The sequence below is a fragment of the Pygocentrus nattereri genome, chromosome 24, assembly GCF_015220715.1.
Source record: "Pygocentrus nattereri isolate fPygNat1 chromosome 24, fPygNat1.pri, whole genome shotgun sequence".
NCBI lineage: Eukaryota > Metazoa > Chordata > Actinopteri > Characiformes > Serrasalmidae > Pygocentrus > Pygocentrus nattereri.
The window spans coordinates 1343434-1370555 of NC_051234.1; the positions used below are offsets into that span (position 1 = coordinate 1343434).

General features: G+C 41.8%; 1 protein-coding gene across 3 annotated transcripts in view; it reads left to right on the forward strand.

Annotated features, from left to right (window-relative positions):
• znf385d (zinc finger protein 385D) overlaps positions 1–24486 on the forward strand; it is a 112846-nt gene extending 88360 nt beyond the window's left edge. Inside the window, exons 5-9 of one of the 3 annotated variants that reach the window (XR_005129554.1) lie at positions 13120–13389; positions 18912–19093; positions 19220–19324; positions 21723–22126; positions 24238–24486. Coding sequence is in view for 2 of the 3 variants with exons in the window: in XM_037533769.1 (XP_037389666.1) it covers positions 13120–13389; positions 18912–19093; positions 19220–19324; positions 21723–21956 (791 nt within the window). In the remaining variant the exon portion in view is untranslated. Of the gene's footprint in view, positions 1–13119; positions 13390–18911; positions 19094–19219; positions 19325–21722; positions 24007–24237 lie in introns of those variants that run through there. The other 2 variants (XM_037533770.1, XM_037533769.1) reach the window with 2 other exon arrangements.
• The last annotated feature ends 2636 nt before the right edge of the window (positions 24487–27122 follow it).

Consider the following 27122-nt stretch of genomic DNA (forward strand, 5'->3'; position numbering starts at 1 on the left):
TCAGTGTTTTAGTTCATCTGATATAGTTATGGGTGTTTTTTAAAATTTGATTATATTAAATAAAAATACAAGTTAGTTTCAAGTCCACTATCGAAATGGCCACTAGGGGGCCTGCTTTTTTCCAGAAAGGGGAATTTTTCTACCATAAAGATGAATCAACATAGCTGTGGGCAGTGACGTTTTACACCCATATGAATTTGATTGAATCCGGCTGATTGAAATGAGTACTCAGAAGGTCTGAATAAAAAAGTCATCTCAGTTAACAAAGTTACTGATGCCAGCAGCAGAAAAAGAAGGTTTGCTGGTGAGAAGAATCCAAATGCTCTTTTTGTCCATGCATTATCTGGAACACCCGGTTATCCTTGAAGCTGCAAAACAGTCCCTACTTTGAGCAGTCTGCATATCTCAACTTTCATAACTGGCTGCACTAGAAGTCAGAGTACTATCAATGAGGGACAACTCCCTTTCTCCTGTTTCCAAAAAAGTTGGGATGATGTGCAAAATGAGGATAAACACAAAATGCAATGATGTGCAGATCATTTAAACTCTGAATTTAATGACAATAGTAAAAAGACAACAAATCAAACATTGAAACAGAAAAATTTTAGTTTTTTAAAATATATGTGCATTTTGAATTTGATGCCAGCAACACATGTCAAAAATGTTGGGACATGGGCAGCAAAAGGTTTATAAACTAAACTAAACTTAGCAGCAGTTCAGTAACATGACTGGGCATCCCAGAGAGGCTGAGTCTTTCAGAACTGAAGATGAGGAGGTTTTCACCACTCTGCGAATAGCTGTGTGTGCAAATAGTGCAGCCATTCAAGATTATGGTGTCTCAACATAAAATAGCAATTAACTTTGAGGATTACATCATTTACAGTACACAACATCATGAACATAATACCCAGGCTGAAAACCAGCAGTGGATGGACGTGATATTCAGGCCTATAAATGTCACTGAAATAAAAACAGACATGATTCTTGAGTTGAAATCACTGCATGGGCTCAGGAACACGTCTGAAAAACATCGTCCATGAACAAAATTTGTCAATGCATCTATAAATGCAAGTTAAAACTCAAAGATGACACCATATGTGAGCATGATCTAAATAGTCGTCGCCACCTTCTCTGGAGCCGAGCCCATTTAACATGGGACGGAGTGCAAAAGTGTCCTGTGAGGAATCAACATTTGAAAGTCTTTTTGGAAATCACGGACACTGTGTCCTCCAGGCTAAAGACCACCAAGTGAAACATTTCACTTTCAGCACTACAGCAATTGGACTCCTCAGCTTCCAAACCCTTCTAGAGTGCTGTGAAAAGAAGAGGCGATGAAACACAGTGGTAAACAGGCCCCTGTCCCAACTTTTTTGGAATATGTTGCTGGCATCAAATTCAAAAGGTGCATATATTTAAAAAAAAAGAATAATATTTCTCGCTTTTAACATTTAATTTTAACTTTGTGCTATTCTCAGTTAAATTAAGAATATACATGATTTACACATCATTGTGTTCTATTTTATATTTATATTCTACATTTTGCACAGTGTCCCAACTTTCTTGGGTTGTTGAGCCTTCTGAACATAGATAGTATGAATTCTCCAGTTACTAAGCTCCCCAAAAAGCTGAGGGAATCATCTATAGAAATGGATTGACTTAAACCTGAGGTTGAGCTCAAAATCTTTAATGTGGCCACGGTCTTAGATGTATTAAGCTATAGGTCAGTGCCAGTATTCCACAGCATGTCAATAACAGACTTCATTATTGTCCTTAATGAGGCCTATAATATGATCAAGTAAATTGGAAATTTTAATTGACTTGCTCTGAGAAATAAATGTAATATGAAGAGAGCCCAGCATATAGCCCTGAGGCACCCCTATATAAAGTGTCAAAACGAACAATTTAAAAGTATGCCCCTAGCACGTCTGTCAACAGCAAGCGTAATAATGGAGCAGGACTCTCTCCCTGCTGAGACTGCAGTGCTGATGCGTGTGTTTGCTCGTTTTGAGTGGCGTTTCCACTGACGTTAGTGAAAGAGCCCTGTCAGCTCTTCCATCTAAGGTCTTGCTCTCAATCTGAACCCACTGAGGAGAACTGGGCCTGAACCTCCTGCAACCCAGAGCTCGGATATGGTTTAAGACATCTAGCTTTTCAAAAAAGGTTTTTAACAAATGACCATGTTTTGTCCGTTTGCCAGCCAACCTCAGCACCACACGTGAATATTAGTGACAGTATTAGTGACGGTGCTACTTTGAGAATGAATTCGAAGCCCATGCTTTTTACCCCCTTGTTGTGATGTCAACACTAAAATCTTTGTTTCAAAAGTGTTTTAAAAAACATTTTGGGACAAAAGAGTTTCAATGCGTACTTTGAAAAAAAGCAAATTCCAACCGGAAACTACAGTTTGATGTTATTTATCATGTTATGCTGAATTCTTCAGCGCAGCATCGCATCCCTCAGCCTCACTGGTTCGACAGAATTTTATTTTGCCTTCATGTTGTTGTTCATCATTGTTCTTTCACTACAATACCCAGCATGCATTACACAAGTACATCAGCATCCCTGTGGTGTCAACAAATCCTAACTGTTACCCCGAGGCTAATAAATACAAGCCGGCTAGCGTTAATGTAGCTCTTAGCTTAGCCTTCATAAAAAAATAAAATAAAATGTAAAGAGCGATTTTATCTTTATTCTGTGCCAAATGGACACCAGGGAGAAGTTTGCACACTTTCTGTCAGAGAAACCAAAATGTGCTAACTTACCTCTTCATTTTAAGACTAATAAACAGCTGCAGGCAGATATTTGGCTTCCTAGCCGTGACCTGAGTCGTCTGGTTTCCTTTGCATTTCCCAGCTAATAGGAAAAATAATCAGCAAATCCACCCAAATATTAAGAGACCGTTATTAATCCCACAACGGGGAAATTTCACCGGCGCATTTAACCCATCCGTGCAGTGAAACATCACATACACACTAGGGGGCAGTGAGCACACTTGCCCGGAGCGGTGGGCAGCCCAATCCGCAGCGCCCGGGGAGCAGTTGGGGGTTAGGTGTCTTGCTCAAGGACACCTCAGTCATGGACTGTCAGCTCTGGGGGATCGAACCAGCGACCTTCCGGTCACAAGGCTGGTTCCCTGACCTCCAGCCCACGACTGCCCAAGCAGTAGTTTTTCAAAAGTTGGTGGTGTGGGAGTTCACTGGGAATTGATAGAGTAAATTTAAAGCCAGGAAAAACTAAGCAAGACAGCGACTAAGCAATTGGCCAAGACACCCCATAGAACACATAGATTGTGGCACCAGTCATTTGAGTTTGTGCTCTCAGACGTCATCATGGTCATCTGAGCTTCAGTCAGCTGAAAGCAAGCCTTTGCTGTGGTGTGTGTAGCATGTCTGGCCTGCTAACTAAGCTACACTACAGTCCCAAACACCACAAAACAAGCCAGATTTCAGCTTTCTGTCCCTCTAATGCCGCTCACTTGACTTTCGTTCTCTCAGATGTTAGTTTTCCACATCGAAACTCGTGTCATCAGATTAGCAGTTAGTCCGAATGTGGTGCATAGCGCTGTTTGGGTATGTAGCCCGCTTGCTAAGCTAACATTAAGTTAGCGGATCCAAACACCACAGAACACGGAGGCATTTTGTTTTTCTGTCTTTTTAGCACACGTGTCTCGATTTTACCCTGTCAGATTTGAGTCATTACCATCGGAACGTGTGTTGGTGCTTTGGTCAGCCAGAATCAAACGTGTTCTGTGGTGAGCAGAGCTGGTATCATTCTAGTTAAGCTAACGATAACCAGCCTCCCTCTCTTAGGTACCCCTTAGATACCCAATTGTTTTTGGTATTTTTTGGGTCAATTACAATTACAATTCTAAAGTACTTACATGTGACATTCACACATGCCATATGTTGTTATTTTCAGGAGACCCTGGGCTGCTCAGATATGCCATTGTTTGACATATAAATAAGAGAAATTTGATATCTTTATAAATTTGGGTCGTTTCTGATCAAATATTTTCCTGGCGCCGGCTAAATGTTGTATTTTCTAGTAATAGAGATTTTGAAAACAAGTTGAATGGTAGTTATTTTTTTACAAATTGTTAGTCTGGAGTGTCTCTGAAGCGCTGTCACCTCACAGCAAGGAGGGCCTGGGTTCGATTCCCCGGCCGGGTGACCGGGGTCCTCAGTGTGGAGTTTGCATGTTCTCCCCGTGTCTGCGTGGGGTTCCTCCGGGTTCTCCGGTTTCCTCCCACAGTCCAAAGACATGCGGTCAGGCCGTTTGGGCGTGCTACACTGCCCCTAGGTGTGAATGTATTTGTCTGTCTGCCCTGGGATGGCCTGGTGACCTGTCCAGGGTGTGTCCTGCTTTCCGCCTAATGACTGTTGGGCTAGCTCCAGCACCCCCCGCGACCCAGAAGGAAAAACGGCTTAGAAGGTGTGTGTGTGTGTGTGTGTGTGTGTGTGTGTGTGTGTGTGTGTGTGTGAGTGTCTCTGAGCTGAAAGTGCAAGAATAAATCATTAGTACAAGGTGGACGTGTTTTTTATTGATTTTCTGTCCTCTTGGATTCAGACTCAGTGCTAAACCTCTGATGCACAGCAAGACTGGCTTTATTTTTAATTACAAACTGAGCTGCATATTTAATATCAGACATTTTTAATACTCACAATCAGTGTAAACTGAAAGATCTTTGTTTATAATATGAGGCAGAAAGCAGAGATGTAGTATAACAGTAGCGAGTGGGTTTGGGTGATTTTGGAGCTGATCTTCGGCGGATGGACGGTCACAGGTGGGTGAAATCCCTCTGGATTGTGAGCGCAGAGACTGATGAGTGATCTGATGTGTGAATTATGATGCTGTTTTTCGAAAAAGAGGAAATGTCCAGTGAGCGATCAGTTGTGTGGACGAAAATGCCTTGTTGATGTGAGAGGTCAGAGGAGAATGGGCAGAGTGGTTCCAGATGATAGAAAGGCAGCAGGAACTAACCACTTCTTACAACCAAGGAATGCAGAAGACCATCTCTGAACGCACAACACGTCGAACCTTGAAGAAGATGGGCTACAGCAAAAGGGGGTCCAACCTTTTACTACCAAACCTTTTACTAATAAAGTGTCCAGTGAGTGTACACCATGGAAATATTTGGAGATGGTTTGAAGTTGTGAAATAAGTGGATACTGCCCAAACCTATGAGTGTCCTTCTGATAAACTCTTTGCAGAACCTAACCGAAAACAGCAAAAGAATCAAAAGCGTCAGCAGACTTTTGACTGGCAGTCTGTGTGACTCTTGGCCACTGTTCTGCGACCCTTCATGCCAGCCTGTAATGGCCATGTGGCAGCCGGAAGTTGTGCTCTGCTGTGCATGAGCCACTTAGAGTCAATGATGTGATGTGTAGAGGGAGAGTAATAGCGCCGTTAACGGCTCCAGTTCCCTCCTCTGGCCACCGCGCACTGGGCTAATCACCTATGGCCAGCTCCACGGCCATCCGCTTGAGACAATGGCTCACTTCAAAGCTTCTTTCCCTATGCAGGCCATTTACCGGGTGTGATACTTGGTGGCGTCAGCTATACTTCGCTTATTGTTTTTTATTTTTTTCCCCCCAAAGATCATCCCTGCAGCACTAGCGGGAGAACTGAGAGATAAATAAGAGAGCCACTTCAGAGCTCACCAAAATAGAAGGACATAATTCAATATCGATTGAATCCCTGGAGCTGAGATGAAGAGAGTGGATGCTGCCTCTGTGTTATGTCTGCACAAAGAGCCCAGGCCCTCATGAGACATTGATCACCGCGCACCGCCAAGCCTGCACCTCATTTTGGGCACTGAAACCAAAGGCAGTTCATCTTATTCGCTGTAATTAATTTTGCTGTCAGCTGCATTAGGTTATACTGAAGGCTGATGACACAGTCTCGATATTTGACAATATTATATTCAGCTAAAGATCTGGGCAGTAGTGGGTAATAACGTACTCAGTTACATGCAGGGGTGTAACGAGGGTCTTATGGGCCCTGGTGCAAAATTTTTTCGAATCAGATTTAAACTGTGAACAAACAAGTGTGTTACGCATAAAGATATGTTTCAAAAACAAACTAGATAGGGAAAAAAGTATTTACCACTAATGCATTACATTAGTACTTTTTTGCAAGGCTGTTGTCGACAGTTCCAGCTCTGAGACATCGACGGTAAGAAGTCATCAGGTTCTTGTAGCGTTGTGGTTCAGTTTTAGCCCATTCGTCTTGATAAACCATCCTCAATACCCTAAGGTTGCAAAGGTCACTCTGTTGGACTTTCCAATGGGATTCAAATCAGGAAAGCCATGCAAGCACCTTCACCTGCTTTAGAAACCGGCCTTGAGCTATTTTGAATGTGTGTTTGGAGTCGTTGTCTTCGCCTTAGCCTCAGTTTCTTGCCCAGTGAGATTAATATGTCCCAGTGTATCGCTGTAATGCCCCAGTGTGTCAAGTACCCCCTGGTATTCCAGGGGTCCCATGTTGGCTGCTTACTCCAGTGTTGGCAATTTAGTACAGTTTGTATTGTACAGTAAAGGACAGCATAAGGTCATAACATGTTTATTTATTTGATTTTGAGACATTCAGGGGGTTCAAGAGGTTCATTTAAAGGTCTCGGATCCCCCAGGACCCCCTGTATTTCGTACCTGGCCCCAGTACAGTGTGCTGTGAGGTAGCCCTGTATCATGATGCTCCCACCTTCATGCTTCACTATGAGTAGATTAGCTTGAGTGGATCCAAAAGACCGGCGCAAAGTTCATAAAATTCCAATATGTGAAATTCTACATACACTAATAAATATGATCAAAACTCCTGAAGCTCCAACAAAATAAACACAAGCTTCAAAAAAAGACGTTTTCCTGCCTTTGCTGGAATGTTTATGGCTTTTGTTGTCTCACTGCTGAATCATCCTAAAGTTGCCTACCAAAATGGTGACAGTGTGACTGCGGAATATCAGTGGAATACTATGAATAGGTGCATTCGGAATATCTCCGGAGTTTGAAGAGTGGGTGAATGAAACCAGTGATGAAGTTCTGCAGTGCTTCAGCTGCAGTCAGATGTGGGGTGGTGTGTTGTGGTGGAAGGTCAAAGCAGATCTGTCTCCTTGCTTGTTAAGCTCGCAGTAGCAGCAGTGGCGTGAGGAACTTTTGCCCAACGAATGCAACAGTTGATCAAAGGAGAATAGATACTGTTAATATATTACAGATATTAGTTTATCCTGCAGTTTTTGTATATATACAGCACTGTGCGAAAGTCTTTGGCACCCAAAAGACTCATTTTCAAAATCTATTTATTTGTGTACTTTGTGTTTATTTGCTGAGAAAAGTGTTATTTAAATTTAAAAAATAGAATATTAATATATATATATATATATTTTCTGGACATTAGTGTGTGTGTTTACCCATCTCCAAGCCTCTCCTCCTCGAGGAAGCCCAGTATTATATGTAGTTAAAAAGCTGCTCCTGGTTTGACCAATCAGTGCTCAGTAAATTGAGCTCATGATGTAATTGATGATATTAACGAGTCTCTGTGGCGGCTGTGAAGGTGTCCAGGAAAAAATATGGACCAGAGAAATTCTTGTTACTGTTTATTGTTTTTCTGTTTATCTGAATTATGAATGCGACTTTATTCTAATGTATATTGTGATAAACTCACTGCTGAGGTCAACTGGTTAAACATTAGATGCCTAAAACTTTCACACAGCGCTGTAGTTAAGCAAATATCCATCTGTTAGTGGGTGGAGGCGGGTTTGGGTTTCTCTATTCTGACCTCTATTCTGCGCTGCCTGTAATTATATCATGTATATAAAGCTGCACTATGTAAAACATCCCTGCAGATTTCAGAAAAACTGAAAGCAAGTCTCCTGCAAAGTGAAGAGTGGATAAGTCATTAGAAAATGGTATTATATTTACTATAATTAAGGCTGAAAAAATGAACCTGTTCTTAATGGCCATTTTATCTGGAAATTTTACACATGAAGGGTGGTCGCTGATTTTTCACAGAAATGTGTTTTATATTATTATAAATATAAATATATTATTATCTATGATATACTTGGTGACACTTTATTTGAAGTGGTCCTTTGTAAACTCTTAACAGAGTATCAGTAACACATCAACAGCGTATCAGTGAAGTAGCAGTAGTGAAGCGACTGAATACACTGGAGTAAATATCTTCTGGATGTTCTGTTGATACATTACTTACATTTAGAAGATGTAGTGTTAATATGTTACTTACATTACACAAAACCTAACCTGGCCCTAATCCTAACCTTGACCTTAATCTCAACCCAAAATCGAACCCTCCTATGTTTTTGACATGTTACTGAGTCCGTTGAGTGTTTGTTTCATGTAAAAGGACGACTCAAAGTAAAGTAAATATACTTTATATCAGTCATATATATGTGTTCATTCAGCCCTTTCTCCCTACAGAAGGCAGTCCAGTGCCTCCATCCCCAGTCCAGTCTGTCTCAAGTAATTATAGCATGTACATTTAAAGCCACACTATGTAAGATTCAAGGAATTTGGAGACCTCGCTGGTGCAAATGTGTAATTGCATGCAATGTGTGGAAGATTCTGTATCATAGGTTATACTTGGGACCCCCTCGCCGAGCAGATGAATCTACTAACTGCCTGTTTGCTAAAGGACGTATCTTCCAAGGATATGAGTAAATGATTGTCATCATATCTTCATCAGTGTGATGTTGATTACATGTGAGACCTAAACATCGATTCGGTCCTCCTTTGTGAGGTTGTGCGTGTGATGTTGCAATATATTGTGCTCCACTTGTATATCATATTTTATTGTATTGCACTGTGTTTTAGTGCGTTGTATTGCACTGTTCTGTGTTCAGCTCTGCTCCTTTTCTCTCTCTGTATCAGTGACTGTGTTTCTATCAGTGTCTGAGCTCAGGACCGTCTCTCTCTAACCTACTGGTAACTAGCAGAGAGACCTTCTCTAGACAGACTGAGCTCTTTTTTTTTTTTTTAACCTTTATTTTACTAGGTAAAATGTTTGAGAACCAGTTCTCATTTACAAACATGACCTGGCCGAAAGGCCCCAATAAAAATAGGTCCACAGCACATAAAAACAGATACATACAAAAGCAAATATACAAACCAAAAGTAAAACATAACAAAACAAACAAAAAAATACAGATTTACATAAAACAAACCAAAAAATATGAAAAAAACAGGAGTATGGATAGAGAAAAATGAGTATGTATGAGTATGTGCATTATTTTTATCCATGATTATTAACAAGAGCAACAGTCTACTATTGTATGTTTAATTGTATGCTTGAAAGTGGTAAGAGGTGTTAAAATTGCAAGTCTAAGGGTGGTTTGTAAAGTATTCCAATCATTTGCTGCTGAAAAACGAAAGGAATTGCAGCCAAAGGTACTGCAGGTCTTCTTGTAAGTCGCTGTGGATCTGAGCGTCTGCTAAACGCTGTAAATGTAAATGTTAATATGTACTTTCACCATGTCCACCATGATTCGGGCAGCTTATTTAAGGGTGTATAGCAGAATGAAATAAGGTAGCATTACTGAGTCAAAAGAAAAAAAATGCACATATCGCTTTAAATCAAATCATTGATGGACCTGACTAACACCTTCACATCTCCTCAAGTGCAGTGTGTCTATCCTTTGTAATCCTTTGACTGGGCTCAGCTTTAGTTATTCACATTCACTTACTGCTTCCCTTCTGGGGTTTAATTTCATTCTTTTGTGTTGGTTCAGCTCCTGGACTGCTTTGCTGTTACTCACAGCTCTCACTTTAGAGCTTCAGCATTTTATTTTAGACTAAAAAGAAAAAGAATAGCGCCTAAAATGCTGATAGATGCTGAGTGCTGAAGATGGTTCTATAGGCAACGTATTCTGTGGGGAATTTGAGAAGTTTTTTACTTTATTTTTTTATGCAAGTTGGTTTTTGCTGAGCTATTTTTTATTCAACTTCAGTCATTATTTCTCTGAAGAGAGAGGTTTAGGCTGTTCTACCACTGGCTGTGTCAGACTGTATTCTCATACGCAACCATAACAATGCCATACAGGCAGTGCTGGATGAAGAACATAAATCATGTACCTGAGTTAAAGTCGAGACCCCCAAGGTAAAATATTCCTCCAGTAAAAGTAGAAGTTCCTCCCTTTAGACCTCCACTTGAGTAAAAGTACTAAAGTATTTCCCTTCAAATGTACTTAAGTATAAAGTAAAAGTACTAAAAGAGTAATTCTGGCTCTGATGTCCTGTTATCATTTTTATAACCAGACTGGCTTCATGAACTCATTTCAGGTGAAAGTCCTCCAGCGTCTCTCTTGGTAAACCAGTCTATTAATAGAACGTCATTAATTAGTGACGCTGACGTCTATTAAAATGATCAGAAGCACAAAACACTGAAGGTAAACAGTTTCCATCAGGGAGAACCGAGTGGCTCTGAAATCACTTTTTACACACAAGCAAAGTTTCAGTTTCAGATTTATTTACAACTTAGTTCCAAGTTTAAGTTGAATAAAAACTGGCTTTAAACTCAGGATCACAGATGAGCTCCTTTACTATGTTGATCTGTAGGCGTCTGTTCATAAACATAAACCAGCCCAAACTCATTTACTATAAAATGAAATGGTGTTTGTAGAAATTCAGAAAAAAGCCGCGTCAGTCTCGACTGCATATGTGGACATATTTCTATATTGAGCTCTATTTACACAAAGTTAGGTTAGTTCATCATTTATGTTGAACAGACTCTCCCAAAGTTTTACGCTGCTGCGCTGACGTTGAACCGCGTGCTGCACTGGGTCGGTATGACCAACAGGTCAAAACCAGCTCTAAACAAAGTGACCGCTGGGCCCTGATTGGTGCTCTGGCTTTGCGCTTCTTTCGTTTTGACATGTTACGTTTTTATACACACAGAAACCAAAAGGAACGACAGATTTCTCAAAATGTAGGAGGAAAAAGTCGGATATTAGACTCTGAAATGTAGTGGAGTGAAAGGAAAAAGTCGCCCAGAACGGAGAAACTTCAGTACAGATACACCAAAAATACTAAAGTACAGAAACCAATTACATTTACTCAGTTACTCAGTTACTCAGTTACTCAGTTACTCAGATAGTGTCCATCACTGCATACAAGCTAAATAGAAAACCCGTTGATGGAATGGTGGGCTTGACTAAGGGGGACTAGAACGTAACAGACTTAGCTAGCATGTCTCACTTGCCCGACTACAGTCTTCTAAGCCCAGCTACATGTCTATATGCCAGCCGTCTGTTAGTTAAACTGGCATTACGATGCTTTCAAGCTGTCAGTATGAATGTCAGAGCTGTCAGGGGGCTGCGTGAGAACAGGGTGCTGCAGTCTAGTCAGTCTTTTTCTTGTTCTGATGAGAAAAAATAGGCTGCACTCAGTGTCTATAAGACACATACAGTCTATACGCAGTGGGCCCCAGACATTGAGTTAATATCATGGCTGTGCCACGTTTGCCCGTTCATAAAGAGGAGTACCAGTGTGTTTACTGCTTATGTACATGTTTAGCTCATGGAGATGTGGCAGCTTTTAACATGCCACACTGTTCTCACACTGTCTCTGACAGTAATTCTCCCAGGAACAAGCTGATGTGGATCAAACGACATTTTCTACAATGTTTGGTCACACAGGCAACAAATCACATCCTCAGCTGATTATTTAATACATTCAAATGGCATGTCTTGGTCTGCTGGGATGGAACGGCATGACAAACCTTCTAATTAAGGGGCAGTCGTGGGCTGGAGGTCAGGGAACCAGCCTTGTGACCAGAAGGTCGCCGGATCGATCCCCAGAGCCGACAGTACGTGACTGAGGTGTCCTTGAGCAAGACACCTAACCCCCAACTGCTCCCTGGGCACCGCGGATTGGGCTGCCCACCGCTCCGGGCAAGTGTGCTCATTGCCCCCTAGTGTGTGTGTGTGTTCACTAGTGTGTATGTGGTGTTTCACTTCACGGATGGGTTAAATGCGGAGGTGAAATTCCCCCGTTGTGGGACTAATAAGGGTCACTTAATCTTAAAACTGCTGCTGTTGGAGGACAGAGGAGAAAGAAGACTGAAGCAGGTTTAACTGGCACTGAATTTAAAGCGACCATGAAGGAATTCAGGAATTCAGGAATCCACCTCCTGAGTGTGGAAAGCATGTTCAGCTTGTTATCCAAATCAGTGAAGAGGAATTAGACATGTACAGATCCCCACTGGACACCCTGTAAATAAATGTATAAAAATAATGCGTGGCCATGACTTATTAAGGCGTGGGAACGAGATCCTACTGCGTGGCCATGCCTTACTAAGTCATGGCCATGACTTAATCAATGCTGCACTTTTTGCATCGTACAGTGTGAAGTGGTGTCGTCACACAGTCCGTATACAGAAACTGCAAGAACAGCCTGTTCTGAAATTACAGTTTGTGTGATGTCACAAAAACCAATGCATTTTATGTATAAATTATGTATAAATATAAAGAATGTGTGTGTGTGTATATATATATATATATATATATATATATATAAATGTAAATAATATGTACATTGATGGAATATTACTTGTCCATATATAGTCTTCATATTACTGTGTATACTGTGCACGTTGTTTATTGTCTGTTGTGTTGTTGTTATACTGTCGTATTATTTCTACATTGTTTACAATAAATCTGATTCTAATTTTTGATTCTGATGTTCAGCCTACAGCAGTTTAGCTCACCCATATACACTGAGGTTTTAAGGAGCTCGTTTACAGTGCAGAAAAATGAACCTGTTCTTAATGGCCGTTTTGACTGGAAATGAACTGGAAAACACATGACGGGTTTTTCACTGTACACAAATATTTTATATCATTATAAAAAACCATTTTGATTGATAGTCAGTTATTAAATAAGTGACAGATTAGGTGACCCTTATTAGTCCCACTGTCAGGGGGCAGTGAGCACACTTGCCCGGAGCAGTGGGCAGCCCGTCCATGGCATGCAGGGGGCAGTTGGGGGTTAGGTGCTTTGCTCAAGGGCACTTCAATAATGTACTGTCGGCTCAGGGGATCGAACCGGTGACCTTCTGGCCACAGAATGTGTGTTTATGTCTGTTATGTCTCTTTCTCTCTAACTCCCTCCAGAAGGCAGTCCAGTGCCTCCATCCCCAGTCCAGTCTGGCTCAAGCTCCGGCCCGGCCGAGGCCCAGTCTACCTCAGCAGCGCCTGCAGCAGGTGGGGAGGAGAGTCCCTGCCAGACGCCGGGAGCCCCCCAGTCCACAGAGCAGGAGGGGGAGCCTGAGCCTGAAACGGAAAAGGGAGAGACGGAGGAGGAGAAAGCCCGGCGCCTCCTCTACTGCTCCCTTTGCAAGGTGGCTGTCAACTCACCATCCCAGCTGGAGGCACACAACAGTGGTGAGAGCTCAGACATCACTCAGGGGACACTGCTGAAGGCCATTGTGTAAGGACAGGGGTCACCACTTCAAGCAGAGTTCAACAAAAATCCAGAGTTCAGCTGCTAAAACTCTCTGAAAACCTCGACTTAGATGGAGCAAGTGTGGCTAATTTGCAGGGATCTAATGTAAAATGTGATTTGGTGACCTTTTTTGATTTCGTTGACTTGTGACTTGACTCACAATTTGTCTCTGACTCGTGACTCAACTCAGACTCACACTTAACTGACAAGAGACTTGATTCAGACTCACCCTTGATTGACTAACAACTCTACATGGATTCTCCCTTAAGTGACTAGTGAGTCGACTCAGACTTGCCCTTAACTGACTAACAACTCTACTCTGACTTAATCTTAAGTGACTAATGACTCAACTCAGACTCACCCTTAACTAACAACTCTACTCAGTTTCTCCCTAAAGTGGCTTAGTGACTTGATTCAGGCTTACCCTTCACTGACTAGCCACTCAACTAAGACTCTTCTTTATATGACTCTCGACTCCCCTCGGACTCGCCTCTAACTGACTAGCGATGCGATGCAGCCTCTGCCTTAAATGACTTCTGATTCTACTTGCACTTGTCCCTTAACTGACTAGTGACTCAACTAAGACTCTAATTTAACTGACTCTCAGCTCCAGTTGGACTCATCCCTTAACTGACTCGTGTTTCACTTGGGCTCTCCTTTAACTGAATCTATGTCCATTTTCATTGATGCCCTGGATGATAATAATGGCATATTAAGCACCGAATATTGTCTATTTTGCCAAAACTGTCTGGAGTTCTAGAATCAAGAAAACGTAATGTGTGGAATCTTTATTTGGAGTCAGTTCCATAAGTCCTCATGGCTTGGATTTGGAATCAGAGTCGAGGCCTGAGCTTCTGGAATCGAACAGCCCTACTTTCTTTCATGCCTCAGTTCTACGCTCTGTACATACGGCTGGATTTCTGGGTTGCTGGAGAGGCTTATATCTGGTTTGTGTGATTGGACAGGTGCACTAAGGAGGCAGCGTGTCTAAGCCACTCACGGTGTCTTCCGGTCTCCCCCTCGTCCTCTATCACTGTCTCCCGTTCTCTCCCGCTCTGTTACTGAATCAACAGCCCTGTCTTCAGATAAAGCGTCATGCTGGGAATTCTCACAGTTGTTCTGATGGCCAGGATGGTCCTGTTGACACTGAAACAGCATTATTTCTTTTCCCATCAAAAAGTCAAATTGTGGTCATCAAATCGTAGTTTTTAATTTTCATTCAAAATTTTGCACCTTTGCTTATTAAGGCTGGAAATGAACTTTGAATGAAAGCAGACGTGCAGGCAGATTGGGGACCGCTGTGTTCGCTCATGACTAAAGGAAACAACTGCTGAACTGCTATGAAGAAAATTGCCACTTTGGAAGAAATTGAATTTTATTTACAGGGTGCTGGAGCCACCAGCCTGCCAGACACATCCAGCTTCATGTGACCCATCACATATATACTCAGATATGGTCCATAACCCATTTTTTATTTTTCTGCAGCTAAATATTCCAATCTAACAGCTAGATTCACTTCACTGACACAACATAAGCTATACAAAATCAGCTTGGCTGATCATTATAATGTGTGTAATTCAGCTTTAACTAAATGAGCTATTATTTAATTCAGACCGATATTTCGTTACATCTGATATATATTAGATTCATTCATAATATAGCAGCAGTAGGATGAATCATCAAACGATTCTAATGAGAGTGCAGATTTAACACTTCACTCGCATTCAGCAGGAATGCCAAGGCCTTCAAAATAAGAGTCCTATAGTTCCGCTGTTAAATGTGATTTAACTTGATTTACCTGAACAATGAATGTTGTCGTGACAGAAGCATTGCTAATGAACACTGAGTGCATTCATGTATAGCCAATAATCTGATCATAATCGGAGTTCTGCAGTTGCCTGATTATTTAAATGGCACGTAAACAGCCCACTCCGATCCCTGAGAGTAAGGTCTAGAAGTCTGATTAAGAAATCCAATAAAAGGAGAGCTGGACTTTAGCTCAGTAATCAGCACATGTGAACTCTTAGTCTGATTTCTTTCAGATTTCTCAGTTTACACGTGTGTGAAAACAGACTGAGGTACCAGAAATAAGCGCTCAGCGTTGCCGTGAGACGCAGCTAAATTCTTTTGGAGTGATGCTGAAAACAGGTCTTCTGTGACTTTATTGGCTGCTTACAAAGCAGAAATCTGATTACTGTCTGACTCATGTAGCCTGTATTTGGAGTTTTGCCATCATCTGATTATTACTGACAAAATCTGATTTTCTGCAGTTATCAGATTGTTCAGTGTATGTAAACGCACTCACTAACTGATGCGCTTAAATAAATGTACATGTTATATAGTAAAAAATCATACTTGGAAAACAAATATAGGACTTTTTTCCCTGTATTTTTTCAGACAGTCCCCATTGGCGAAGCCAACTTGGCTAGTGGTCACCAGACCATTTGAATCTGAGAACCCAGATTAAAGACATAACAAGACAGGTTAACTAGGACTAAACTAATTTTTTCCTCAAACCTGTGCTGTTTTATAGCTTGAAGTCCTGTGTATTTTAGGTCTCTGTACAGAGCAATGCTGTCTAAAACCAGTGACTTACATTTCCTCACAGTATTCTTCTGCAAAGGCAGCACAGTACTTTAAAAAGCCCAGCATAAATCGCATTCAGTGTCAGTAATTTTCAAACTACTTCAGACAGAATTGCTAGAGCAATGAGCTTGGTACTCTGTTAAGATAAACAGCTATAATTTGTGCTGAAATAGAGTCATCAGCAGAAGTATTTGACCATAACAAGAACACATAACAGCTGTCTTTGCACATCTTTGCAGAATGAGTCACCAGTGAGATTTCGCTTAAAATCGCTGCCAAACAGTTGCAGCCGAGCAAAATAGCCCTACTGTATGACCTTAAACAACAAAACAGTTGTTGTCCCCATAAGCAAGAATTATTATTCCCAAAACTGAGTGAGGAATGTGATGCAATATCCAACTCTGAATATGTGCCTCACCACTAATTGTTGGTTATTCAAAAAAGTGGTCAACCAGTCATCATTTACAAAGAGTTAAAGATAGAAATAAAACGACACACATGCTCTGGACATTGGTGTTTACTATAAGGACATCAGTATTTGATCCTTTTCATTACTTTGATTTATATTGTGCTGTTCATACTCATGGAGACTAGAAGGATAACAGCATATGCAGCAAGTACACATCGATATGTGATACTGAGTGTCTGACCAACAATCTGCCAGCTGAGGTTGAGATCTGGTGAATGATTCACATCATTTTCATATAAATCCAACCATTCAGTGATCCCTGCGGCCCTGTGGGTCCTGGAAGAGGCCACTTCCATCAGGATAGAAATGGTTTTTTCATAGAATGTCATCAATCAGAATAGCTTCATATTGATTTCTTCTCTCTAATGGGACCCAAACCATGCCAGCGAATTGCCCCCCTGAATGGGTCAAACATTCAGGCCTGCACTGCTGTCTTGGTTTACGTTGCACATGCACTCTCCCACTTGTGGATAACATGGAGAGAGATGATTCGGCAGACTAAATCAATTCTTCCGCATCTTTGTCGAGCAGTGCTGATGGTTTTTACTCCAGTGACCTCTCAAGTGGTCATTTCTCTTTGTAATGAGGGCTTACGCTCCACGGCCCAACTATACTATCCCTCTCTATGTAATATTCATTAGTGTATTCCTTTGCGTACCAACCTCCTAATAATGGCTTGTGCAGTACAGAGAACAGTAGCAAGTGCTCCCACGCAGGTGTGCTGCATGATACAATTAACATCCTACCATGTTTAAAACATGCTGAGAAGGTCCAGCTGACAGGGATCTGACTTGAACCTCTTCAAATCCCAAGCTTATTACGTGATAAGGCTTATAATTCAGTAACTACAGGGACTTCAGTGGAAACAAGCTGAGCTATTCTTAGGTTATAGAAGTGTGTAATCAAACTTTGGGCCTACAAGCAGACCCGGGCATTTAAGGGGTTAAAAGATGGTTCATTATAGTAAAGCAGGAGCTACAGTCGCAAAGACGGCTCAGCCAGCTTATGTTTCAATAGATACAGTGACTAAAGTTGCCTCTGCATTTAGATCCACGGGGAAAACCTAAGTATATATGGAACTTTTAGTCAAGAAAGTGTTGCATGTGTGAGCTCCGCTGTAGGAACGCTGCCACTTTACATCATTGTTTATGTTTGTTTTGTATTGTTTGTGTGTATGCTTTGATGCTTTCCCTGCTGGCTAAGGAGTCATCACATACACCAAGATAGCGGCAGAGCGCAATTTTCCAGCTGTGGCTCAGGGGCTCCCTGGGCTGGCTGTTACACAACATCACAGCTATGATGCAGCCTGCACCGTCCATTTGAGAGACACTGTATTGTGGCCACAAGGCTCTCTGGACTGTGGACTTAATCAATGTGACATCACAGTCTGGGTTGGCTGCTTGGTTGAGGCTGCACTGCAGCTGTGGTGCTCCCTAGACCAGTGGTGTTCTGCTGCCTGAACAGCGCTACATTGCAGCTACGAGACCTCTTGGGCTGGCTGCCTGAACGTCGCTACGTCACAGCTACGTGGCTGCCTGGACTGGTGATGTTCGTCTGCAGGAAAACACTACCCATTCGTAGCTAAGGACATTTTCAGCCTTCAAGGCTGGCCTCCTATGTAATGCACCGTAGTTGTGATGTGAGACTTTCCCCCATGGATAAAGACTCTTTCCAGGCTAGCTAAGTGACTCTGTACCGCGGTCAGTGTAATTCCCTCGCTGGCTGTCAGAACTGTGGAGTGTGTGTCGATGCAGGAGGTGATCAGACTGTCAGTCCGTCCACAACTACATAGAGAGGGATATTATAGTTGGCCTGTAGAGCATAAACCCTCATTACATTTGAGAGGTCAGTAGGGTAAAAACCATCAGCACTGCTTTACAGAGATGTGGAAAACAGTGATCTGGTCCTTCTCCATATTCTCAACACGTGGGAGAGTGCATGTGCAGCGTACACCAACAGAATGGTGTAGGCCTGAATGCTTGCTGACATGGTTTGGGACCATTTATAGTGAACAAATCATAAATAAGTTATTCTGACTGATGACCTTCTATAATGAAGCGTTTCTGTCCAGGTGGGAGTGGCCTCTTCCAGGATCCACAGGACATTTGATCTGTTTAGCCTAATGTTTAGCAGTAAAACTGCTTTCTGAAACCCTTGACCTGTTTGTGCCACTGCCGTATTTCATTATTACAATCAGACACTGTCCCTGAGTAGCTGTCCACCGTGAGTTCAATGTACGTTAACGTGACAAGATTTCATTGAAAGTCATTTTGGATCATTTGTCTGTTCATCAAGAAATTATATACTGGAAGACGAGTCTGTGCAAACTGCAGCTTCCACCTTACAGAAGTGCAGATGTAGAGACGTGTTTCACTGATCGCTCATTTGTCTTGTCATGTTCCTCAGGCACCAAGCACAAGACCATGCTGGAGGCACGCAATGGCAACGGTTCCATCAAATCCTTCCCCAGGCCAGGAGTGAAGAGTAAGCTGACGACACCCACAGGCTCAACCACAGGCCTCCAGAACAAAACGTTCCACTGTGAGACATGTGACGTGCACGTGAACTCAGAGACGCAGCTCAAACAGGTCAGAAGCAAACACCTATGACTTGATGGATATGTGAAGAGTTTGAGAAAAAAGTGGAGACATTTTATGAAGCTTTAAGATGGCCCAATAATTCTGTGTCATTTCCCCTTCCGCATTTCCTTGCAGCATATCAGCAGCCGTCGTCATAAGGATAGAGCAGCAGGAAAACCCGCCAAACCCAAGTACAGCCCCTACACCAAGACTCAAAGAGGACAGACCAAACAGCAAACAGTGTGTACTTGAAAATGCATAACAGCATCATAGATAAGACAAATGTTCCTTACCTCACCAGCGAGATGCCAATTTTGCAAACTTTTGTACGTTTTTGTAATGATCTGTGTTATTCGTTGCTGAATGTTATCCATTTTTGGCAATACAGTGCAATACACATCTAAAACTTTCAAAAACGTATATATTTCTGTAACACTTGACAGTTAGATTTAGCAATTTAAACATATTTGATTACTCCAAGAGGTTGCAACATTAGTAAGTGGTATTTTTTTTTTCATGCAAAGTACATTGTGAGCTTAGCCTATTATGTAAGACCCAATCCCATTTCTTATTTTTACCCCTACCCCTTGTTTTTGAGTGACACCTTGCCCCTTGGAACTAAGTTACAAGCTATAGTGGCTGAAATCTTCCCCTTTGAAATGGGACAACCTCTCAAGAGCCTGACACGTTATCGGTAGTCACCGAGACGAGCTTTTCAGGCCATTTCAAAAGCCAATCAGCATCCTTTTGTAGTTGTCTGCAGCAAAACAGAGAAATGTTAGAAAATGAAGACGTCCTCAACGCCCGGGAACGCTGGTGGATCAGTTTGTGGTGATAGACGGCAATAGAGTTGTTGTAGTTAGCCTAGCAACACAACATACCAGCTAGTGACTTTGGATCCTGTTAACATTGGATGAACCCTTTTGTGGAACACACATAAGGTGTTTATTGATTTGTGTGTTGATTTCTCATAACCCTCTGTTTGGAGTGTGCTTGTGAAAAAACTCAGTTTGGATGGTCATGTAGCCCTAACACTTCGCCTTACCCCTCTAGAATTGGGACACCCTACCCCTACACCAAAACAGAAGGTTAGGGCTAAGTGGAAGAGTCGAAGGATGAAATGGGATTGGGACAAAAACACTCACTCATTCACATTTAGCAGTCTAATGATGCACCACAAGGGGGCACTAACAGCACTCAAGTAGTACACACTGAACACAATGCACAAAAATGACAGAAAAAGGTTTTGCATCAAAACTGTCCACACTGGACGCAATAGTTTTTTTTTTTAATTTTGCCAAATTGTCCGCACCACAAAATAAATTTTGGTAAAATATCTATGACAATCTCCTTTACTTCTTACAAAACGGGGGAACTGCGACTGTGTGCCGGATGCTTTCCACTTTGGAAAAGCGAAAGAAGAGCAGGGCATTTCTCCGTCTCATTTCAGGAGCTAAAACTTCATGAACATTTTCGTACAGAGCTCATATCTGAGTAACTCTTGCGTAATTTTTCAAGTGCAAATAAGATCTCATTTGCTCCTCGCAAAATGGGCAGACTGTGACAGTGTGCAGAATGCTTTCCACTTTGGAAAAAAGAAAGGAGAGTTTCTCTTTCATTTAGGTGCTAAAGCATTCACTCAAAGATGGGATCTCCATAACTCGGTCTGCGCTGATTTTGGAGATGCAAACGAAGCACAAACAGGCAGAACGTCCTTCATGTCCTTCATTCCTCACAGCTCAAGTAAACAGTGACACTGGGCTGCTGTCCATTATGGAAAAGTGAATGTAGCGTGAACATCTTCATCGCTTCATTCCAAAGCTGCTTCCACACAGGCTATAATTTATTTCGTAGTCCAGTTTGTAGCTCAGTTTGAGCTGCTTTTGAAGTTGTATGTGCTGGACCACAGCTGCTCCATGAGCTTGGCGACCGTGATTGGTCAGGGAGTTTTTATTTTTTCTGTCTAAAAAATCGTATTTGGTGTGGAAGACACTGTCAATTATGCACATGCTCGAATTAATTTACTGTTGTCGGATTAAATCAAACGAATAAATCGCATTCAGTGTGACGGCCTTAAAAGGTGCTTTGTGTCAACGTATCCTTGTTTAGCTATTCTAGAATTCTGTTATATAACAAAGCAGAAAAATCAGTGGCGGAACAGCTGCATTGCTGGCTAGGTAAGCTAACTGTTTGCAGTAAAGAGCCAAAGAAACATTATTCGGTGACCTTAGTGAAACTCATAAAAGTAAATCCAACCTTTCCTAGCTTGCAAAAAGTAAATCAGGTGGATCTCTCTCACCCTAGTCATTATCCTGTTTTATTTAGCTATAATGTGTCAAATGATATCAGTCAATTAAATTATATCGTCTTCAGCTGGTACACTCACACTTGCCAGCTTCATTTTCTCTTTCCAGTAAGTTTCTAGCGGTTAAATTTGCATGAAAGTTTTACTATATAAAGCCAGGAGTATGTTAAAGTGTGGGGAAACAATATATAACGTCGGTGTGCCCCAGGGCTCAGTCCTGGGATCTTTTTTGTTTTCTCTTTTCTGTTTGTTTAGCCCCTTGGTTTTTGCTCACGTATGAAGCCAAAGCGAAAAAGCAAGTTTTAAACTGAGTTACTGTATATCATCTCTCAGCAGGTGAAACTTCCTCTGGGTAAGGACCTGTGCCAGCCGCTGACGGCTACGATAGTGCCCTCCCACCTGGCAGCCGTCGCCGCAGCAGCCGCTGCCGTAGGCTCTGCTTTCCCGCTGCGTGCCAACCATAATCCCTCTGTCTTTCAGACTCAGTCCCTCCCTGCGGCCCTTCTCCGTCCCGCCCCCGGGCCTATTAGGACCTCCCATGCACCAGTATTGTTTGCTCCCTACTGACCTCTGACCTGTGACCTCCGATCTAAGTCTGATGCACCGTCTCAGCCTTTGCGGTAATGTGGTCCAGTTGTAACATGGATCACTGCCTTTTTCTCCATCCCCACCCAGTGTCACACGAGACTGGACAAGATGTGTGACACTGTACCGCAATAATTAAAGAGACAAACCAGGTAACTATGCATTGTCATCGCCATGTGACACACTGACTCTATAAATGTATTTAGGGATATATTGTTTTTTCTGTTTATTTTTTTGATATAGTGTCTTGTTGCTTCTATGAAAAGGGGATTTTTTTCTGTATGAAAATAAAGAGGCTGAAAATAGTCTGGGGTAAAATAAGTTCTACTGCTCTGCTGGTTGCACTTTAAGCCTCTCCTTCTGTGGATGTCTTCAGTGCTTTAGATGGCTAGAATGTGTCTTATTCCTTCCTGTATATGGTCTTTGTTTTTCTATGTGTGTGAGTGGAAAATGAGAATAAAACAAGTGGGTCTTCTCCAAAGTGAAATACTGCTGATATATTTCAAAGAAAGGTACAAAAAAAACAGCAGGATATCTGTGTGTGTGTGTGTGTGTGTGTGTGTGTGTGGGTGGGTGAAAAAGTGATGCATTCCTTGATTCATAAGAGTGTTTCCACATGAAAAACATCAGTGGCAAACTGTGACTGTCAGAGCTAGACCTTCATTTTGGGCTCATTTGTGGGAATTGAATGTTATATTAGTGACTAGGCTTTTTGGGGCCATTCTAGATTTATTCAGAGCTTGTGAAATGCATCATATTTGTATTTTTTGAAGCTTACAACAGACATTAACTGCTTCAGTAAACAGCCCTGGCATAAAGCTGCTGCCACTGTTTTCCATTTCTAAAAACTGAAATTTGGTTTGGCTTCAACTTGTATTTACAGTCACTGATGTATCTAGAACCTTCAGAAAGCCTAGATTGACATTCGACACATTGGTTAATTTGCAAATTGGTCATATTGTAAGTCAAATCATATTTTGTAGATTCAACGAATCCTTTATTTAATCAGATTCTTTTAGCTAATCTAATGTTTAAGGCTTTGGCTACACTAGTCATGCGCAGTCGACATCACCTTGTGTAAAATACAAAAGTAAACACAATGATATCAGATCATTAAACACTGCATACTGTACTGCAGCAGACCGGTCTGTAACGAAAAACTGACAGCTTGTGTGGTTGTGACTTGTGTGCAGCAGTGATCAGCCAAGAAGCTAACGTTGCAGTTGGCAAGCTGGCTCATCTACAAAGAGTAAAACCACAAAAGTTAAGATCATAATACAGTCTATCGTAGTGATTCATGAGCTTATTTGTAGCAAGTGGAGAAAAGAAAATGAGATTTGAGTTTAAACTCTGGTTAAATTAGCATTTAATGTATTTTGGATCTATATGAAGCCCTGCCCCAGTCGTGGTCAACACAGCCAAAGTGCTGACTTTGTCAAAGTTCACCAAAGTTGATCTTGATACATATTTCACACGCAATATTTATTTGATCCAATGAGCAGTTTTGCTTCTTAGACGTTGAAATTAATCTGATTTTGCCTGCAAAGCGTGACTGATAGATACAATCCTGATTGGACCATTTTTTTCTTTAGCTATTTCAACATTTGAAGTCTTTTGTTTGAAATAGGAGTAAAACTTCAGTAGCGAAACTGCAGAATTTAAATACAACAAGCGTTCCAGTCCCATTAAACAGGGATGAACTGACCTGCTCTGACGGCCCTGAGGGTTCCCCACAGAATGAAATGTATATTGCATCAGCACAGTTGATGCCAAATGTTAGCTAAATGACAGACAGAGCGGTGCTGATGTCATATATTTAATTCATGTGGAAACGATGTACACATGTGAACTGAGTCCAAAACATCACTGTGTCAGTGTGTGTGCCTGTGGGTATGCGTACGTCCTCCGTTCCCCCTAAAGCTACCCCTGCAAAAGTCTACACCAGTCACGGGGTTGGCGAAGCTTGTCTATCTAGCAATGTGAAAAAAACGATGAACAATTACGAATAAAGTCTTACTTTACTTTTGTCTAACTTGTTTTTGCCAAAGTTATTGCTTTCCCTCATTCACTCGCACTCACACCGTACATGGTTGTTTTGATTATTTCCACGACTGCTGATGGATTGCTAGAAAATAGCCCCATCCATCTCGGTTCATTGTTGGAAACGTTTCTATTTATTCTGGTGCTTGAAATGTTGCTAGTGAAACATCAGTCAGGAACAATTAATAAATCTATTCGAACTCTTTTCACCCTGCGCTGATAGGTCCCGCCAGAACGATAAACAGGCCAAATCACGAACTGCGGCCTCCGTCACCCCGACAGCTTCGGTTCAAAACACGGCCCAGCTCCGTGTGTCCTCTAAGCACTGCTCCAGGTCTCCAGGCGCTGGACAAACTCAGCTGTTCCCTCTGCGGAGCTATACATGAACTCGCTCCCACTATGACTTATCTGTGCCTGAAAGAGACGGGAAAAATCCCCACTAGAACACACTCCCTGCTCCGGCGCTGTCCAAACCCAACAGAGCCTAGTCTGGCTCGCAGATATCAGGAGCTGCTGAACGGTCCTGCTAGCGCCGTCCCGCTTCCAGCACTTTATTTCTGCACTAATGGTGGCCAGCGACTGCACGTGGGACGCGCTCGTCTCGACCTGCTGTTCCAGAAAGCTGTCGGCGCACGCACACGTATACACGCAGACTCCCGTCGCTGGAGCCAGCGGAGGAAGCGGCGAGGCAGTGCGGCGCTCTAACCTCAGGCTTTTGAAAACTCACTTTGAAGCACTGGTTCAGTCGTCAATGCTAATGTTGCTAATGCTGTATGAAAGTGAACAGCCGCAGATTATATAATTCAGATGAATTATGCTAATCAGTGCTGCCAGCTTCCATCCACTGTAACATTAGCATGTAAGCAGGAGCTGTTTCTTCAAAAGGGTCCATATTCTATATTTTTCCTGGTGTTTCTTCGTCCCCTGAGGGCCACGTATGACATTTGCATAGATTTATGCTACGAAACCATCTTAACTCATTTTTACATGACAACTTTCCAGCTTTATCCCTTAAATGGGCTGTTTTGCCTATTGTGCCTTTTAGACGCATATGTAAATTAGTTCTGTCCTGACTGGCTGTCCAGTATTGTGCAATAAAAGCAGCATACATGCTCTACAGCAGAGGTCACAAATAGGCGGGCTGCTGTCTGAGTCCGGACCCAGACTCTGTCCTATGCGGACCTGAACCTACAACCGATAAACTAAGGAGAATTATGTCATTTTTACCCGGTGCTCCTAACTTTTCTAGACTTTACAGTAGCGGTTTAGCGGCCTGGGAAGCTCACCGACCAATCGCATGTGTCACACGTGACGCTACTCAGCCAATCAGATATGTGCATTACGATGAGCTCTGAGACTCGAGTGAGTGACGCCACACAGGGGAGGGACGAGGAGAGAAACAGCAGTCAGAGAAGAAAGTGAGTCAGAGGGAAATTATTCCACATGACGTGATCTAAAAAGAGAAATCTGACCGAACTGGACTTTATTTGATCTGATGTTCAGTAAATGTTGGTGAAATCTGACCGAACTGGACTTTATTTGATCTGATATTCAGTAAATGTTGTTGAAATCTGACCGAACTGCACTTTATTTGATCTGATGTTCAGTAAATGTTGTTGAAATCTGACCGAACTGGACTTTATATGATCTGATGTTCAGTAAATGTTGGTGAAATCTGACCGAACTGGACTTTATTTGATCTGATGTTCAGTAAATGTTGGTGAAATCTGACCGAACTGGACTTTATTTGATCTGATGTTCAGTAAATGTTGTTGAAATCTGACCGAACTGGACTTTATTTGATCTGATGTTCAGTAAATGTTGTTGAAATCTGACCGAACTGGACTTTATTTGATCTGATGTTCAGTAAATGTTGTTGAAATCTGACCGAACTGGACTTTATTTGATCTGATGTTCAGTAAATCTTGGTGAAATCTGACCGAACTGGACTTTATTTGATCTGATGTTCAGTAAATGTTGGTGAAATCTGACCGAACTGGACTTTATTTGATCTGATGTTCAGTAAATGTTGGTGAAATCTGACCGAACTGGACTTTATTTGATCTGATGTTCAGTAAATGTTGGTGAAATCTGACCGAACTGGACTTTATTTGATCTGATGTTCAGTACATTTTGGTGAAATCTGCCCGAACTGGACTTTATTTGATCTGATGATCAGTAAATGTTGTTGAAATCTGACCAAACTGGACTTTATTTGATCTGATGTTCAGTAAATGTTGTTGAAATCTGACCGAACTGGACTTTATTTGATCTGATGTTCAGTAAATGTTGTTGAAATCTGACCGAACTGGACTTTATTTGATCTTATATTCAGCTATTTGACTGTATAAGACGTTGATATTCCTACTCGGCTACTTCAGTAATCAGTAGAGTCATAATGCAAGTTGGACGTTATGATGTTCTGGACCTTCACTTGAGGACATTGTCTTAGACTGGACCTTACTGAATTTTAATTAAAGAGCTATTTATCTATAGCTATCTATATTTATCTATATCTATCTATAGCTTGGGTGGATGTAGTTTAAAGCAACTGCATTGAGATGAAGTTGCCAAACTGCTTTGTATGTGGTTACAAGAAGATATAACTATTTGACTTGATCTATGCCTCATTTCATAAAAGCACTGAGGCCTTACAGGATCAAACGTTTTCACATTTTGTCCAATAAAGTAGTTTGATGTAGTGTGTAAACCTTCACTTCACAGGCACAATACACGGCAGCCAATCAGAAGTGAGGTCAGAAACGAGAGAAGTTGGAAAAAGGTCGTGTGAAAATGAACTAGAGCTGTTTTGACTTCAGGGAAACAATAAGAAAAATGCAGGTAAAGGTGTTTATACTGTCATGCTTGCTTATTGGGGCTATTGAACAGCACTGAGCCCTACGTACTTTTAACCCTGAAACGTTTAGAGCTATTACAGTCATTTGACCTTTCAAATGTAATTATGCTTGAATTGATTACACGTAATGAATCGTATGTTCATTCTATGCTGGGACGTTTGTTCCCCGACTTTCCACTTGTTTTAATGGTAACGTGGCACGTTTTTTTTTCTGTACACCAAATGAAGATCACAAAAACTTCTTTCAACAA